Source organism: Hermetia illucens, chromosome 1 (assembly GCF_905115235.1).
Source record: "Hermetia illucens chromosome 1, iHerIll2.2.curated.20191125, whole genome shotgun sequence".
Classification (NCBI taxonomy): Eukaryota; Metazoa; Arthropoda; class Insecta; order Diptera; family Stratiomyidae; genus Hermetia; species Hermetia illucens.
The window spans coordinates 62,549,294-62,564,680 of NC_051849.1; the positions used below are offsets into that span (position 1 = coordinate 62,549,294).

At 40.4% G+C, this 15,387-nt stretch overlaps 1 protein-coding gene across 1 annotated transcript in view; it reads left to right on the forward strand.

The window, feature by feature from the left end:
- The window catches only part of LOC119646701 (serine protease filzig), a 213,807-nt gene that overhangs the window by 153,856 nt on the left and 44,564 nt on the right, over positions 1-15,387 (forward strand). Inside the window, exon 3 of the mRNA XM_038047267.1 lies at positions 11,944-14,548. Within this exon, the coding sequence (XP_037903195.1) occupies positions 11,944-14,548 (2,605 nt within the window). The remainder of the gene's footprint in view (positions 1-11,943; positions 14,549-15,387) is intronic.

The window sequence follows — 15,387 nt, forward strand, 5'->3', positions numbered from 1 at the left end:
CAAATCACGATACAAATCCCACTGCCGCCAGCGAGATTTGAACCGCGACCTTCCGTACGACAGCCTTGTGCTCTAACCACTCAGCTATCCGGAATACCTACATACATACTATACAAAATATTCCTTTATATTTTCCCAAACTCAAAAATACACATACTATGTACATACATACGAAAGAAGTAAATACTATGTTCATCCTAAGTAAACAAACATTGCCCATCACCACATGGCGATGCATACATATATATGTATGCGCGCATCTAAATTGATCTAACGTATCTTCACGCAATTCTACTTTACTCCGTTCACAAAAGCATACATATATATGTACATTAATTAAAAACCGCTGGTAGCAACGTACACACATATCTGTTATAATGGTTATAACCCGCAAGCTCTATTAGTACATATATATGCATAATCATGTCTAGCTCGACTAATTGACACTGATATACAAATAACTGAAAGAGAAATGAGTTCACTTAACATAATGATGGTCATACATTACTTAGAGTAGAATAAATGTACCTGAAATACAAAAGTTTGACCTTCTACAACTTTGTTAATAATAGTTGGATTGCGTTCAAACTTTTCAGAATTATGTCCCATATTATTGCCTTCTGGCAAGAACTTAAGAGAGCTTTTTCGGTAATTTTTGTAAACATGTTGCAACTATTGTTAATCGAAACGGGATGAATTTTGAGGCTTTGATTTAATATAGATCCATCACTCTACTTCTTTTCAAATTTTCTGGTTGGATAGGTTCTGACAACGAGGCCTGTTTCACTTTTTGAAGCACACATTTTACGTTCTCATTCCATGTTTCCACTAATATCAGAAATAAGATCAGCTTCGGAGCTTATTAATCGAGTCCTTTCATTTAATACACTACATTACTATAATCTGTGGAAAAAGAATTTAAACCCCCACATATTTGGGGAGCCCTCCTCAAACTCAATATAAAATGGTACCACGCGTTGCATGTGAAGGAATACATGTGACGCATATTCTCACCTAATTTCGTGACAATCGATTCAGCCGTTTCCGAGTAATTCGGGTGTGACAGACAGACGGACAGAATTTGGTTCGATTTTGATATGCTTTTGTGTCTCATAAAACCTTAAAAAGGGAAAATTCCATATTCCTACACTGGGATACGTATTGGAATTATTACCATGGACTAAGACCAAGCTGGAAAACATCCAGTGACCTGTAGGGAGTACTATGTCGACATTCTGAATTCATCATTCAAATTCTGCTGTGGAGCGAATGAACCTCTCTCGTCACATCGGAGACAGAATTTGTGGTTCATAGTTAGAGATCTGTAGGCCATCTCAATTGAAACTGCATTTTTAAGGCGACAGTGAATTACACGAACAAGCATAAAATTTTATGTAAGGTGATCCGTCAGAACCTTCCAGAGAAGGTCTCGGGAAGACATCCGGTTCACCGACATAAACCGCGAACAGTACTCAATCGTTCTGCTTATAGCATGTATAGGGAGAAGCAAGAGCTAACTGATCACCATAAATCCTATAATAAGCCTGACGTGTTGGTTGACGGGACGGGTCTCTACGCCTATATAATTGATGTTGCTGTCCAGTGCAACATTGAACAGAAATACGCGGAGAAGGAAGTGACTACGAGCTTGAGGGCTTTATAGCTTCCTTTGATGTCCTGGCACACTCACACAGTTTGATCCAAAGCATGCAGAAATATATAATTCTGCAAACATGTACGATATTGCGGGGAGTTTTAGACGGATTTTCCCACTAACCTACCACCGCTCCCAGAGCCGCTTTACTTATTTTTTCAAGCAGGTAAGGTCGTCCGAGCCTAAACTTTTGGCACTTTGTGGTAGTATTAGGTAAAATTCTACGGAAACTGTAACCTCGAAACAAATTCTTAAAAAAAGAAAATATGAAACGAAAATTAAATAATGAAAATCCAATGATTTTTCCCCTCAGAGCTCCAAGGGTTTACATAAGGAAAAACGAAATTCATATGACTCCACTAATATCATAAAAAATAACCAGGAAAGCGATAACTTCCCTCTTATCTCAAAGAAACAACCAGCCTGACATAATTAAAGATTGTTAGGTAGATTTTCCGATCAGATCACAGATCTAAATCAAGTTGACCAAATGAATAGATTTTCTCTTATGCTTATCCTCTCGAAAAATTCGTTAGACTGATTGGCATCCTAGACTATGGTCTCTTTAGGTTTCCAGTTCTTGGCGCAATTGGTTGACAATGAATTGAAATGCTGATGATGAGTCAATGAAGAACAAGCCATGGAATAGTATGCCGCTTTCTTCGGCAGGTTTCCAATGATACCCCCGCATTCTTAATCGTTTTTTCGACCCATTTTATCTACTCTGGGAGGGGTCATTCCACAGTTCATGGAAGTTGCCGTTGTTCAATTTGTCCATGACTGCTTCATCGTACTCCTCTTTGTCCTTGATCACAATCGCATTTGCGTTGTCTGAATTTATGTAATAATATTTTCCCTGAGGCCTTTGATGATCGCGGCTTCTTTATTCCTCTTAATTAAGGTTTTTTATAAGGCAAAACTTTATTAAATCTTTTTTTCAGAAATCCCTTGGACTTTAATGGGGCATTTAATTTTTTCGTATCGTTCATTTTCGTTTCTTCTGGCGTTGAAAAGCTCTGTTTGCCTGAGCTGCAATCTCCTCAACGAGGTCTTCACGTTCTTCTGTAGTGCAAACTAATTTTAAGTGTTGTATTAGCTAATTTCCTGTAAATTGAGTTCATGGTGTTATTATTGATCCGTATCTCTAGTTTGATTTTCGAGCTTTTCATCGCTTTCTTTAATGCTACCCATGCTTCTCATATGTGTTCTTTGATCCTGGTTGCCGCTAGCTTTTTTGCTTGCCCGACGTGGACCTGAACGAATTCTGTACCATCAATTTTGCAAATCCCACTCTTTTACTTTTGTTGTAGGCAGTCTTTTGTACAAGGTACTAACCCCACGCTTAATTATCCCTAAAAGTGATTCCTAAGCTCTGTTTAAAGAAGAAGCTTCACTGCCTATCAGCTGAATTGCCTGCTATTGCCCCTCAAATGCGCACAAAACGTCTGACATGTTTCCTTTTTCAAAAACGTAAAATGTATCTAGCACTGCTAATACATCGGGCAACATTCAACTTGGGGCCACCGTAGGCAGAAACCATGCTTCCTAGATTTTAATCAAGGCCTTCGATGCTCTGCCTATTAATGCAGATAAAATGAGTACGATGACCCGCCAGACTAAAAACCTTGGTTTTGTTGGTGTTTATCTTCAGTTCAACTCTACTTGCCTCTCCTTCCAAATCCAAAGCCATTTGGCCAAGGTCCATGACCCGGTAAGTATCCGCGTAGTTGAGATGTTTGAGGAAAGATGCCATAGCCCAGTGGATTCCTTCAAGTCCTCCAGAGACGACAGTATAAAGAATGTCATCGATAATAAGAAAAAATAATAGATGATATCATATAATATAATATAGTAATAATACATGTAACCATTGTGGACTCCGCTTTCGACCTCAATATTGTGTGCCATCATATGTCGCTATTAGTTTCTCTGGAATGCCTCTCCTGCGTAAAGTACTCCAGGTACACATATCAAAAGTTCTCTCGAAATCAATGAAAAGCAGTCGAAGTTAAGATCTAAACCCAGCGCACTGTCCCAAAATCATTCGCATGGTGTTGCATTGGTCAATGGAGGAGGATCTGAAACGGAAACGAGCCTGATGTCTGTCGATTAAGCTTTCAAAATGTTTTTTAATACATTCGAGGATTATTTTAGTTATTATCTTTGGAACAGTAGGGAGCATGCAGATACTTACCGATCATTCCTTTTATCCACTCTGCGGAAAAGGTGCAACGAGGATCGTGAAACCCAGCGGTTTTACTCTGTTTTTGCATTAATTACCGAAATTATGTCTCATCTGCTAGCAGGAACAGCCCTTTTCTGCATGTTCATCCACAAGAGGAGGAACTTCATCAGAGGTATCACGGTTAAGAATGATGAAATGTTCTTTCTGCCTCTTCAGTTGCTCGTCATCGTGGATGAGGAGTCGACCGTTAACGGTCTTCACAGGACAATCGAATCGATGTGCAACCACATGCAAGCACTTTCATGATGAGGTGTACACTTGTCGAATCATTGCTTTCTGCCGGATCTTCCACTTTCTGACCAGCGCAGGAGCAAAATTTCTCTTCTCTCTGCGCACACTACATTGAACTTCTCGGAAATTTCGCTCGTTATCGGGGTTTGAACGCGTCACGCCAGTCATTGCTCGCAGCCGTCAATAGAGGCTTCAAACCCTTCCGTTGATCGATCTGTTTCCAAGATTGCGCAGTCAGCCAGATCTTATAACATTCCTTCGAGACATAGCCGATGACCTGGGCCGACGGGAGCTGGATGGGGGAGGTCGTGGCTCTCTAACCCTGCGAGAAGCGGCGGAGGTAAGACAAGCAAAGTTAAGCGACCATCAGAAAGCGATCACTTTTGAGGCCGATGTCAACTAGTCAATCTAATTATTCGTGCGGTTCCCGCCAATTGAAACAAACTGACTTTATAGCATGCTCTATGCGCGAATAATGTGTCACCTGACTGTGAATTTGTCTTTGCCAATATTAAGGGATATTTAACCTATTGCAAATTCTCCGTAAATCACTTTGCTAGGTTCTTCCAATGTGATGTTACATTGCCTGAATCAGTAAAAGTCATTTTCGTGCACTTGAATTTTAATCAACGATTAAAATTACTTGTAGACATCCAAAATTCGATAAATTCCGAAAATATGTTAAGCACTGAAATAGAAATAAACAAGCCGAGAAACCACAAGCTAAACGCTTCAGGTATGAAAGGTTTTGTATATTGCGCATGTAAGTATTCTCGAGTGGGCATTTGGCCTATTTGTGCTTAGTTCGTACTGTTATGCATTTAGTTTGTCACACCTTTGTCTCTAATATAATATAGACATTCAAAGTTTTAGAATGCAAGAAATTTGCACAAAAGTGAAAAATTTCACTTATTATAACTCCGTTGGTAATATTGCGATTTCCACCAAATTTGGTAGTGTCATGCTCTATATTATAACCTCTACTATTAAAAGTTAATGATTCTGGAATAAATTATGGACCGTTTATGGCCCTCCCATTTCTTGAAAATATACTTATAATAAATACGCAGGGGGTACTATTATTAACTTTATTTAAACAGGCATGGAGGATCAGACTACTTTGGGGTCTAGATACCATGTGTATAGACCACCATATTGATTTTCAGATATTTGGGGTGGGGTAGTTTCTGAGAGCGGGTCTTGGAACTAACTGACCTTCTTCGGAACCTCGTACCTCGCTCCTATGCAACCAATGTTAAAACTTATATCGGTTGCGAAGCGAACTAATTGAGACCTTTAATTTGATAACCCACATGACAATATTCGATGAAAAAAATGTTCCACTCCGAGTTTGGATTTAAACCCAATGTGGAACTTTGTTACTCACTGGATGCACTCCCTGTCAAACTTTGTATCAAGAGGTACAACCGTTTCTGAGAAAAAAGTGTGACAGAGAGATAGACAGATAGGCAGATGACGGACAGACAGTAAACCGATTTTAATAAGGTTTTGTTTTGCACCAACCTTAAAAACCACTAAATGAAGTAATTTTGTGTCTGGCTATCTCAAGTGGTTAGACCGCTGGTCTATCGTAGAAGAAGTTCGCGGTTCAAAACTCACGGGCGGCAGAAGGGTTTATTATCGTGAATGGATGTTGTATACCTGTTGACTCAACTGTGAATGAGTACCCGAGTCAAATCAGGGCAATAATCTCGAGCGAGCGCAATGCAGACCACATTGCCTCCTACAGTGTACTATAGTGCACCATTACGGTCTTGAATGAAGTGCTATAACACACTTCAAGATCAATTGCATTTATTTTGCTGTTTCAAGTTTCTTAGGAAGGATTCGGTCTCTGTAATGGAACAGAATGTGTACGGTAACCAAAGGACCATCTGCGAGCTGGTTTTTGCAAACCATCGGGGTAAAATCACAGACTACCATTGAATTTGACGAACTGTGCCCGAGTCCGGTCAAAATTGTACTATAGTTTCGATAAAATCTTCATGGCAGCTACTTCGAGAATAATAGCGGATACTTTTTAGTTTTGTCCACTGGCCATTTTTAGAAAAGATCGATTTGTATCCAGTCCCCGCACCGGATTAAGCCTGGAAACTCAAAACTACTAATTCTATTCATCCCTCAAAGCAATCCACCCAAACATTCAAAAGATAAGCAAGACAAAGAATCCGCATTCCGGTATCTTACTGAAAACCATATAATCATCTTTAGTCACAGGGACTAACTAAGTCAACTTTCACTTAAATTGATTGAAATTGGTTTATAATTAGCTACAACGCTACTACAGTTCAGTCAAAGTCTGCAAGTTTAAATTCACAGTGGTTAGATCTAATTGATTTATTGAATCCAAGTTGCATTGGAATTCCCTGCACCGTATGAGCGCTGCAGCTAATCATAAACCAGTTTAACTCACTTTAAGTGAAAGTCGACCAGCAAATTAATCTCTAATGATGAGTTCACCAATTTGTATTGCATTATTGGCCTGATTCCAATACTTATACTTCTCACGAACCCCCAATTACTTCTTCCATTCTGCATAGATTGACCAATGAACACAGTTGCAATTGCGATCACTTTGCGCAATCGTCAATCGATAATGTTCATAATGCTACATGTCAGGCGATCATTATGGTCATTTTAGTTTTGGAAAAGTAAAACCAAAAAAATCCACCGCAATTAAAAAAGCATTATCAATTTTTTTATTGACCTTATATTTGGAAATTCAGAAATTCCAGAATTCCATGCCAGAAGTCTTCGATAACATGGACTAAAACCATACGAAATCTATGATCCGAGGAATCATTTGATGAAGAGAATTAATTAATTTAATCTCACTCTATTCACCTTGTGATGACATTTTTAACTCACATAGTCCCCCGATATCATTTACAGCTTTTCTTAGCTGTGGTTACGAATACTTGGAAGAAAAGTCGACCACCCGATTGTGGTGCATCTACTTTTGCACCAACAATCTACTTGTCTATTTGTCATACAAGCTTTGTTTGAAAGGGTTGAATTTTTGTTACCAAATATAATGTGTGACATTTTATTGGTGGTCACTTTAGAGAACCTTACTGGGAATCACAATGAGGAACTCCATTGTCCTCAGTTGGGTTCAACAAACAAGCTTTACTTTTGTTATTCATTTTGATATAAATGGGTAAGCGAGCAAAAGTAAGCTTTAATTTGAATAATGGAAACTGGTAATTTTGGGCTTGAAGTACTAAAAGTTTTATGGACTTCTTATGTAGGAAATTCCTACGTACATAATTTCCAACCCTGTCGTCGCGAGTAATGCCTAACTTTGCTGGCTTTTCCATAACAGACTAGGTACATAGTCGCTTCATTCCATAAATGAAGTTAAGGGACCTTTTATAATTTAGCAATAATAAATATATGGTGTTATAATTTTATTCAGATGTTACGAGCGGGTTTTGAAGTTCGAATTTTACGGTGGAGTTCATGAGAAAGTATCCTGTTTCACCTTAAGTTTGTACTTTATTGTATAGGGAGCCTCCCTTCTTCGACTTAATTTATGTTACATTATCTTATGTAGGCAAGTTCCACGGGTATTTGACCTGTACCAAGATGAAATTTCAGGTCAGAAAACCGCGATGAAATAACGAAAATAAGTATTGGCAATGCCTTGAAAGTTCCAAGCAACAGCAAAGTTTACTTTTCATGTATAATTGAAAACAGCACAGAACATTGACTTGAAATGAACTCTACTTAACGTTGATATTATAATAGTTGCATTTCTAAATTTTCGTTCGGTACGCCCTCGAGAGAAACAACATTCTCTAGGTAGATATAAAAGGTGATTAACGCTATTAACACTCTCCCCATCAATGCAAATAGAAAGAATGCAAGGACCAGTTCTACTGACATCTCTGGTTTTATTGGCAGTTATCTACGGCCCGACTCTGCTTGCGTCCTTCACCAAAACCAGAATCATTTGGCTAAGGCTCGTGATTCGGTCAGAGAGGAGGCAGATATTGTGTGCGTAGCCGAAGTGTCTGAGGATCTTCTTCCGGGCAAGTCAACATGAAAAGCGTCTTCGATAACAGGAAGAAATTTTATGAGCGCCAACACATGCCCACGTAGACTATTTCGAATTCACTTCCCATTCGAGAGCTGCCAGGTGCCATCAGCATAGTTGAGGTGTTTGAGGAGAGATACTATACGCTTAGTCTGTTGAAACTATCTACGTCCTCCAGTCAGGAGAGCACGGGAAATGTCATAGGTAATGTGAAGAAGCCATATCAATGACTGGGTACAATTCTAAAGAACTGCACTTTGGACTTCTAATTTCTTTTGCTGCATCGAAGAAACGTGACATTTTAGACCATCATATGTCGCTCTGATAATACTTGTTAGCTTTCCCAGAATGCCCCCAATAACCAATAAACTCCAGATTCACGCCCTGTTCACGCTACCGAAAACTTTCCTATAATTGATGAAGAGCGGAGAATCAAAAATCCAAATTCGCTGCTCTTCGGTAATCCCAAAGGTGTTAATGCGGTCAGTTCAGAAGGATCTTGAGCGAAAACTAGCCTGCTCTCGGTGCTTTAATCATTCGAAGTTAAGCATCCATCACGAACGCAACACCAGTTTTAGGTTAAATTAGCTGGGCTGGGTTGAAGTGTACATGGAAACCTCCTTCCACAGTGTATCCAAAGCCACTATTAAGATATTCCTCATTCTGGACGATAATCCTGTAGTTAGTATTCTATATGATATTGGTTGCACCATACCTAACGCATGCAGTAAGCCTTAATCTGGCCGGACCCGTTTCCTGAACATTCGGACATTCCCGAATTCAATCATAACCGGTTGACAAGAGTAGAAACGCTATAGCCGAAAGACTGGTCCAACTAAGGAACATGAGAACCTTTTCCAAAGCATCAAGAGCATTCGAGGTTGGAACATTGCTAGCCCACGAACCTTTATCCTTTTTGCTTCTCTTTACAACCAGTAGAAAATATTTTGACTGAACTCCAAACCAACAGGGAGGAAAGAGACATCCTCATATTTTATGACCGGTAGATGCCGAGGTGGGTGTACCATATTTTATGGCTTGTAGACGTCGAAATAGATTACGAACCCCATAGAGCGCGCATTGCTGACACTTGCAGCAAAAGAAACCTATATTCACCTGGGAAGCCTGCCGCGCCTTAGATAATAGTTTCTTCTGGAGCGAAAATTTATTGTTTGTATTTTAGGGCATGACCCGATGACCCGAGAATATTCTTGGGAAAGTATTTCATAATAAGCCTTCCTACATACTCGAAAACTTTTCTTCAAATCTGCCTCAGATGACGAGTTCAAGTGGATTCTGGACATCCAAAGGGAACACAGCACGGTATTATAATGGCTGCACCTCTGTTCAGACCACGCCGAGATAGCAACTCCAGTTTAAGATTATGAATAACTATTGGTAATCTCATCTTACACATCCTTTTCCGTATGCAATCAGTTAAGGTAATACAGTTCAATGCAAGACATAAATTTTCGGCAGCGAAAGATTTACACGACGAGTTACTTGCCAACCCCTAAATTTTTTTTTGTTTTCTTTCTTGTTAAAAATTTAAGTTGCTCCATGCACAGAGCGCTAGGTGATATATCGTATCTAAGACGCTAACCAGGACAAATAACATCAGGTTAGATTGATCCAATTAAGGACCACATTTCCCGCGTTTCAGGGGACTAGTTACCTTGCCGTTTCTTCTATCCACACTCCTTTTCTCACGGAGAACCGCCTCCTTATCCTACTCTTACTACTACACACACTGCGAAAAGAGTGCGGCCCAAACCAAGACTAGCTCCCACGATGTGACCTCCATTCCCTATTGTCCTCTGGTTTCGGAGAAGGACACAGTGTCTTAGGAGTCCCATAATATCCGTCCAAGATTGCCTGGAATGTCGAAGTGATTTTCTGAAACCTCGAGTATGTTGGTGAATCTCGCAGAATCAAAAGCGTTGCTTACGTCCATCATTATGGGGAACACCACCCGGCCATATCGATAAATGTGTGGCTCATTTCGACTGGCTGCTCAGATCACTTTCCCTACCGCATCAATTGTGAATCGCCTTGCTATAAACTATTCTGTTTCAACGACTAGTCGTAACACGAATCACCTCAGCCAACCTTGGCTTAATGGACTTCTTGAACAATGGGGTTACTCACTGTGTCTAATATACTGAAAGGATGGCCGCATAACCTAATGAATATATGTCTAAATACAGGGGTCAGCATTTCACTGAACTCCGTCACTTTTTCGTTCTTGATGGACAAAATCGCTTCTTCCAGTTCATTTACCATGAAAAGTGGGCAGTATGCAGTACAAGCTTTCTCATCCGTAGTCTCAACTTGAATAAGATTGACAGAGAAAAGTGTCAGCACAATAACTTCAATTTTAGCTGCTTCTAATTGAGCTGGAGGGGCTCAAAGTATTAGGGAGGCTAACTTCTACCGGCGAAGTCTCTTATTCGTGCTTCTATATTCTTCGGATGTAAGAGCAATCTTAACTTTGCTACTCGCATCTTGTGCAATTCACCGAAGCCTGAGCCAATTCCTTCTCAAATCGCCAATTTCGACTGATCTTCAGTACACCGGCCATGGTGGGACCTTCTTCTAAGTACTGAGACGTCACAATCTGCTGTGAAAAGATTTATCGTTAAGTCCACAATTGGTCCAGCGATTATTTTTTATTCGTGTCGGAGTCTTGTGGTCCATTTACCCCTGTACATAGTACTGACTTTCGGCGACATTTTACACAGTCGATATTCGCTTGACGTGAGGAAATTGTGAGGAGTCGTCCACCACTTCAAGGGAATTGGATCGCTTCCTGTGTAATTTTTCATTACCCTCGCTATTGACGCCGTAGCACAGACCACGTTGAGGATAGTGCCCGCACCATCAGGATGTACGAATATTATATGCTACTGACATTTAAGGCAATGGCTCCCCTCCCGACGGCTCGCGTTTCCGGTAACCCTGATTGAGTCATTTCCTACTCACAGACTTCTTCCCATATTTCAAATCTTGTCCTCCAACACGTTGAGCTCTTTCCGAATAGCGAGCATAGGCATGTTCGACATGAGGAAACAGCTGGAAAAGATTATTCTCTTTTAAAACCATCTCAATGTCGTCGTGATCTTAAATTTATGGTTTCTCGGGTCCGGATGGAGAATATAACGGCGACAATCTCTTATATCAACACTGATCGTTGAGGGGTAACAAGCCAGCTTCTTTATCTTGTACCACCAGCCCCATCAGTTGTACTCTTGTGCATATTCGTTTGTCGGAAATGCTTTCATCCTCAGTATGATTTGAACTGCTTTGCAGAACATGTTCCTTGTGTTCGATCCTAAACCAAGTTTGACAACTCTACCCCGGGATTAAACCCGCGGGAAGGTTTGAGCTAAAGGATAAATCCCAATGTTTTTCAGGTTAAGCCTATTGCAGATTTCTCCAAGGACATCTTCAAGAGACCTTCGACTTTTAATTTGATGAAAAGGGTTTTTGGATTTTATTTTAGTAGCAGATTCTTAATATAATCTAGACTATAATTCAACTTGCCCCTCATAGCTAATATCTGCGTCTTTTTCATGAATAATCCATCAAAATGAAACAATTTTTAATCACTTTACTGACTAAGATGGAAATTGTCTCTCAAAAAATTACTATGATATTATCAGATATTATTCGCATGATACGATTGTATTAAATTAATATCGTTCAACATTGCTTTGTTTCAAAACTCTAAATAAAAATATTTCTCCATTTCAGTTTCCTATTCGGCGCATGTTGTCAAGTGCACGGGGAAGTCGGCACAAATATCGTGGCAGAAGATGAAACACGTCGACCAGAACCAACTCCCGTAGCAACACACTTCCAATCATATGGAGGGCAGCTCGATCACAATGAAGATAGCTACCAGCAGGTCCCAGTCAAAGGCAGTCTAAGCAATGGATTTGGTGGCCCGATGGGAGGATATTATGGTTCGGAAAATGAACTTGAAAACGAAGAAGCGAGCAATGGAAATGTGTTTGTATCAAACACCAACACTATCCTAGAAGATCATAAAACGAATCAGTATTATGTACAAAATGAACAGGTGGTTGTATCAACCCCATCAACAATTCCTTATGTTGATAAGAGTCCGTCGTATTTCCCTTCGTCTACCATGGCTCCTACGACATCTGACCAAGTGCAATATTTACCAATGAATGGAAGCTTTAGTCAAGAAGTGCCAACCTTAATCACAGCCGCTCATTTTGCACAGACCACTCCCGCACCAGTGCAGGCCTACGGTGAAATTCAAGAAATTACAAGTGACCTGATTCATAGCCCACTGTTAGGCAGTGATGACTATAATAGTGAATTTACACATAGTGATATCACCCATCCGTCAGCAGACACTGATTTAATGGAAGATGATTTGCAATTCTCAACAGGGTATGGTCCGTCAACTGTTTATGTTCCAGCTCCTAGCACTGAAGCGTCAACTACAACTTCAACAACAGAGTCATACAGAAAACCGATAGGATTTAAGAGGAAGCCATCCTCAACAAAACCTCCAGAAGTAGTCCCAACGCCTGATAACAAATACGTTTTAGTGCAAACGATCAACAAGGACAAGCCCGAGAAGAAACCTCAATCTCCCAGTATGACCACTAACGATATTGAATCAATTGAAAGTATAATCCTGATGTTGAATGACACGAATCATGGTCCATCTTATAATTCAGAACCTTCAACACCTGATCCAATCAAAACTAGCTTCAGTTCATCTTACGGAACACAAAAACCACCTATGAGTACAAACGGCGCTATGTATGATAAATACGAACCAAGTCACTTTATCACTAAAAAGCCAGGAACCATAGGAATGAGCACACATATCCCAATGCAAGGTGAATCATCAGGTTATGAAAGTATGTCTATGAGCACAGCAAAACCTGCATCAATGATATTCACTAGCACAAACCCATTCGCAGTATTAGCGCAAAGTACACGCCCTCCGAAACCAGAATCTTCATCGGCTTACCAAGGTTTGGTAACAGCGTCAACTACCCAAACGATAGCAGCATCTTCGGCAAGCACCGGCTCTAGTACAAGCACACGAAAACCAACAACCTGGCCATTAAAAACTACTAAACCCCCAGTAACAAGTTACGTAACAGGCCCAACTACTCCAAGACCACGGCCATCGCAATCAACTTATCAAAGTACAACATCAACTGTTCATTATGCTGAGAAGTTTGATAGTACACCGTCTTCAGGAAATCTGGTTCATGTTTCAACGTTCGGGCCCTCAGTGAATTATGAAAGTGTGACTCAGAAAATCCCGCAAAAGCCAATTTTCGTAAAGATCCCTGGAACTCAGAAACCATCACCAACTGTTATCATCACTCCTAAACCTACAGTAACTGTTAGTACCCAAACTTATACTCACCAACCGTCAACTATTCAAAGCACTACTCCCATGAGCACAGTAAAGTTGCCAAGTACATCTTACATCTTCAGTCCAGTCGTGACAACACGGCCAGGACTTGCTAGTAGCACAACAGATTATGTCAACCTTCCAGCGCCTGTAATTTCTAATGATTTTGATGATCCTGGCTACTATGGTCAAACAGCAACCACCAAGCCAAGCTATGAGTTTGTGACGCAGTCTGTATATACCATCCAACCTGGAGCAGGAACCATCTTCCTTGGACCAACGCCTTCATATAAACCATTAAATGTACCAACTGCCTCCGTTTATAACACAAATGTCGAATCAGAGATCTACACCTCCCCTAATGACTTTGTTAACTTCCCACCAGTGCGAAATCCAAATCTAAATATGTCAGCGACGCAAAGCTCTGTAACCAGCGACTTATATCTTTCTACACCAGCTTTTGTTGAAGATGCAGTCCTTAAGGACAAAATGAATCTTTTGGTGAACAAGATTGTGGCTTCACTACAAGACAATTTTGATAATTTGGCTGATTTGGTTGAGGATCGAAATGCTACTGTTTTTGCAGCAGAAACAATTCCCACCGCACCAGTAAGACTAGCGACTACTAGGAGGCCTGCTACAACCACAAAGCGAACACCAGTGAAAGGTATTAGTGGCGTTACGTCTAAACCACCTTCAAAAACAACGAAGAAGCCCGCCGCAGGGAAACCGAGTTCGGCAGGGAGGCCTACTACCGGGAGGCCTAGCTCAGGGAAACCAAGTTCAGGGAAGCCAAGCTCAGGCAAACCTAGTTCAAGTAAACCTAGTGCCGTTAAGCCAAGTGCAGGGAGGCCTAGTACGACGAAGAAAACCGTCACGACTACCAAACGTACACCAGTTACCCGCAGGCCAACAACGGTTGTAACAACAAAGAAACCAATCGCGCAGGTAAGACATTGCAATATATTTTTACTCCTCACAAACCCTAATCCTTAACTTGTTGAACTACACCTAAATTCTCCTTGAATTCATTTCATGGAGCCTTGGTCTTCCGCACTCAATTTTCGAAACCTAATACATTTTTACATAGGTCCAAAGTTTTAATCTTCCCCTTACCTTACTTGAAAAGTACTTTAATATGCTGACAGTTACTGGTAAAGCCTCTCTTCCCACTTGTCCAAGCAGTCATATTTTCCAATTTTGGACCACAAGAATAAGACTGAGATTTTGTGTAAACCTACTCCATTCGAGGTTCATCCTTCTACATTTGCAACTTCGTTCTGTAAAATACGAAGTCCCCGAATGTGTGAGCCAGCTAGTTTTAATCCATAGGTTCTTCTGCTAATAATTGAATGACATACACATGTCTCCTCCTGAAATAAGGTCTTCACTGCTTGGAGGTTCGGGGCCAGTTTTTTAGTCCGATTTCTTTAAAAGACTCCCCTTTTACTACTGGCTCATCTGTGAATACTATTAACTCCGTACTTTTAACGGATCGTGGCGGTTACGTCGAAAGATTAGTCTGGAAATGTGATAATCCACAAGTATCAGAGTCATCGTATACTTTGCCAAGGAATTCCACTTCCATGTGAATAGGAAGTAGCAGCTTCTTGCATATGAGTCTCGGCCACCTGATGATGGGCTTCATTATGGACGTGTATATCTTGTGTATTTGCTGTGGTCAAAGCCCTCTAATTTCATCTTTCGCTATTCTAGAGTACAGTACTAATCGTCACTGCCCCTGTTTTTATTTTCACATGTGGTGTGTCAAAGATAATCTAGAGTTG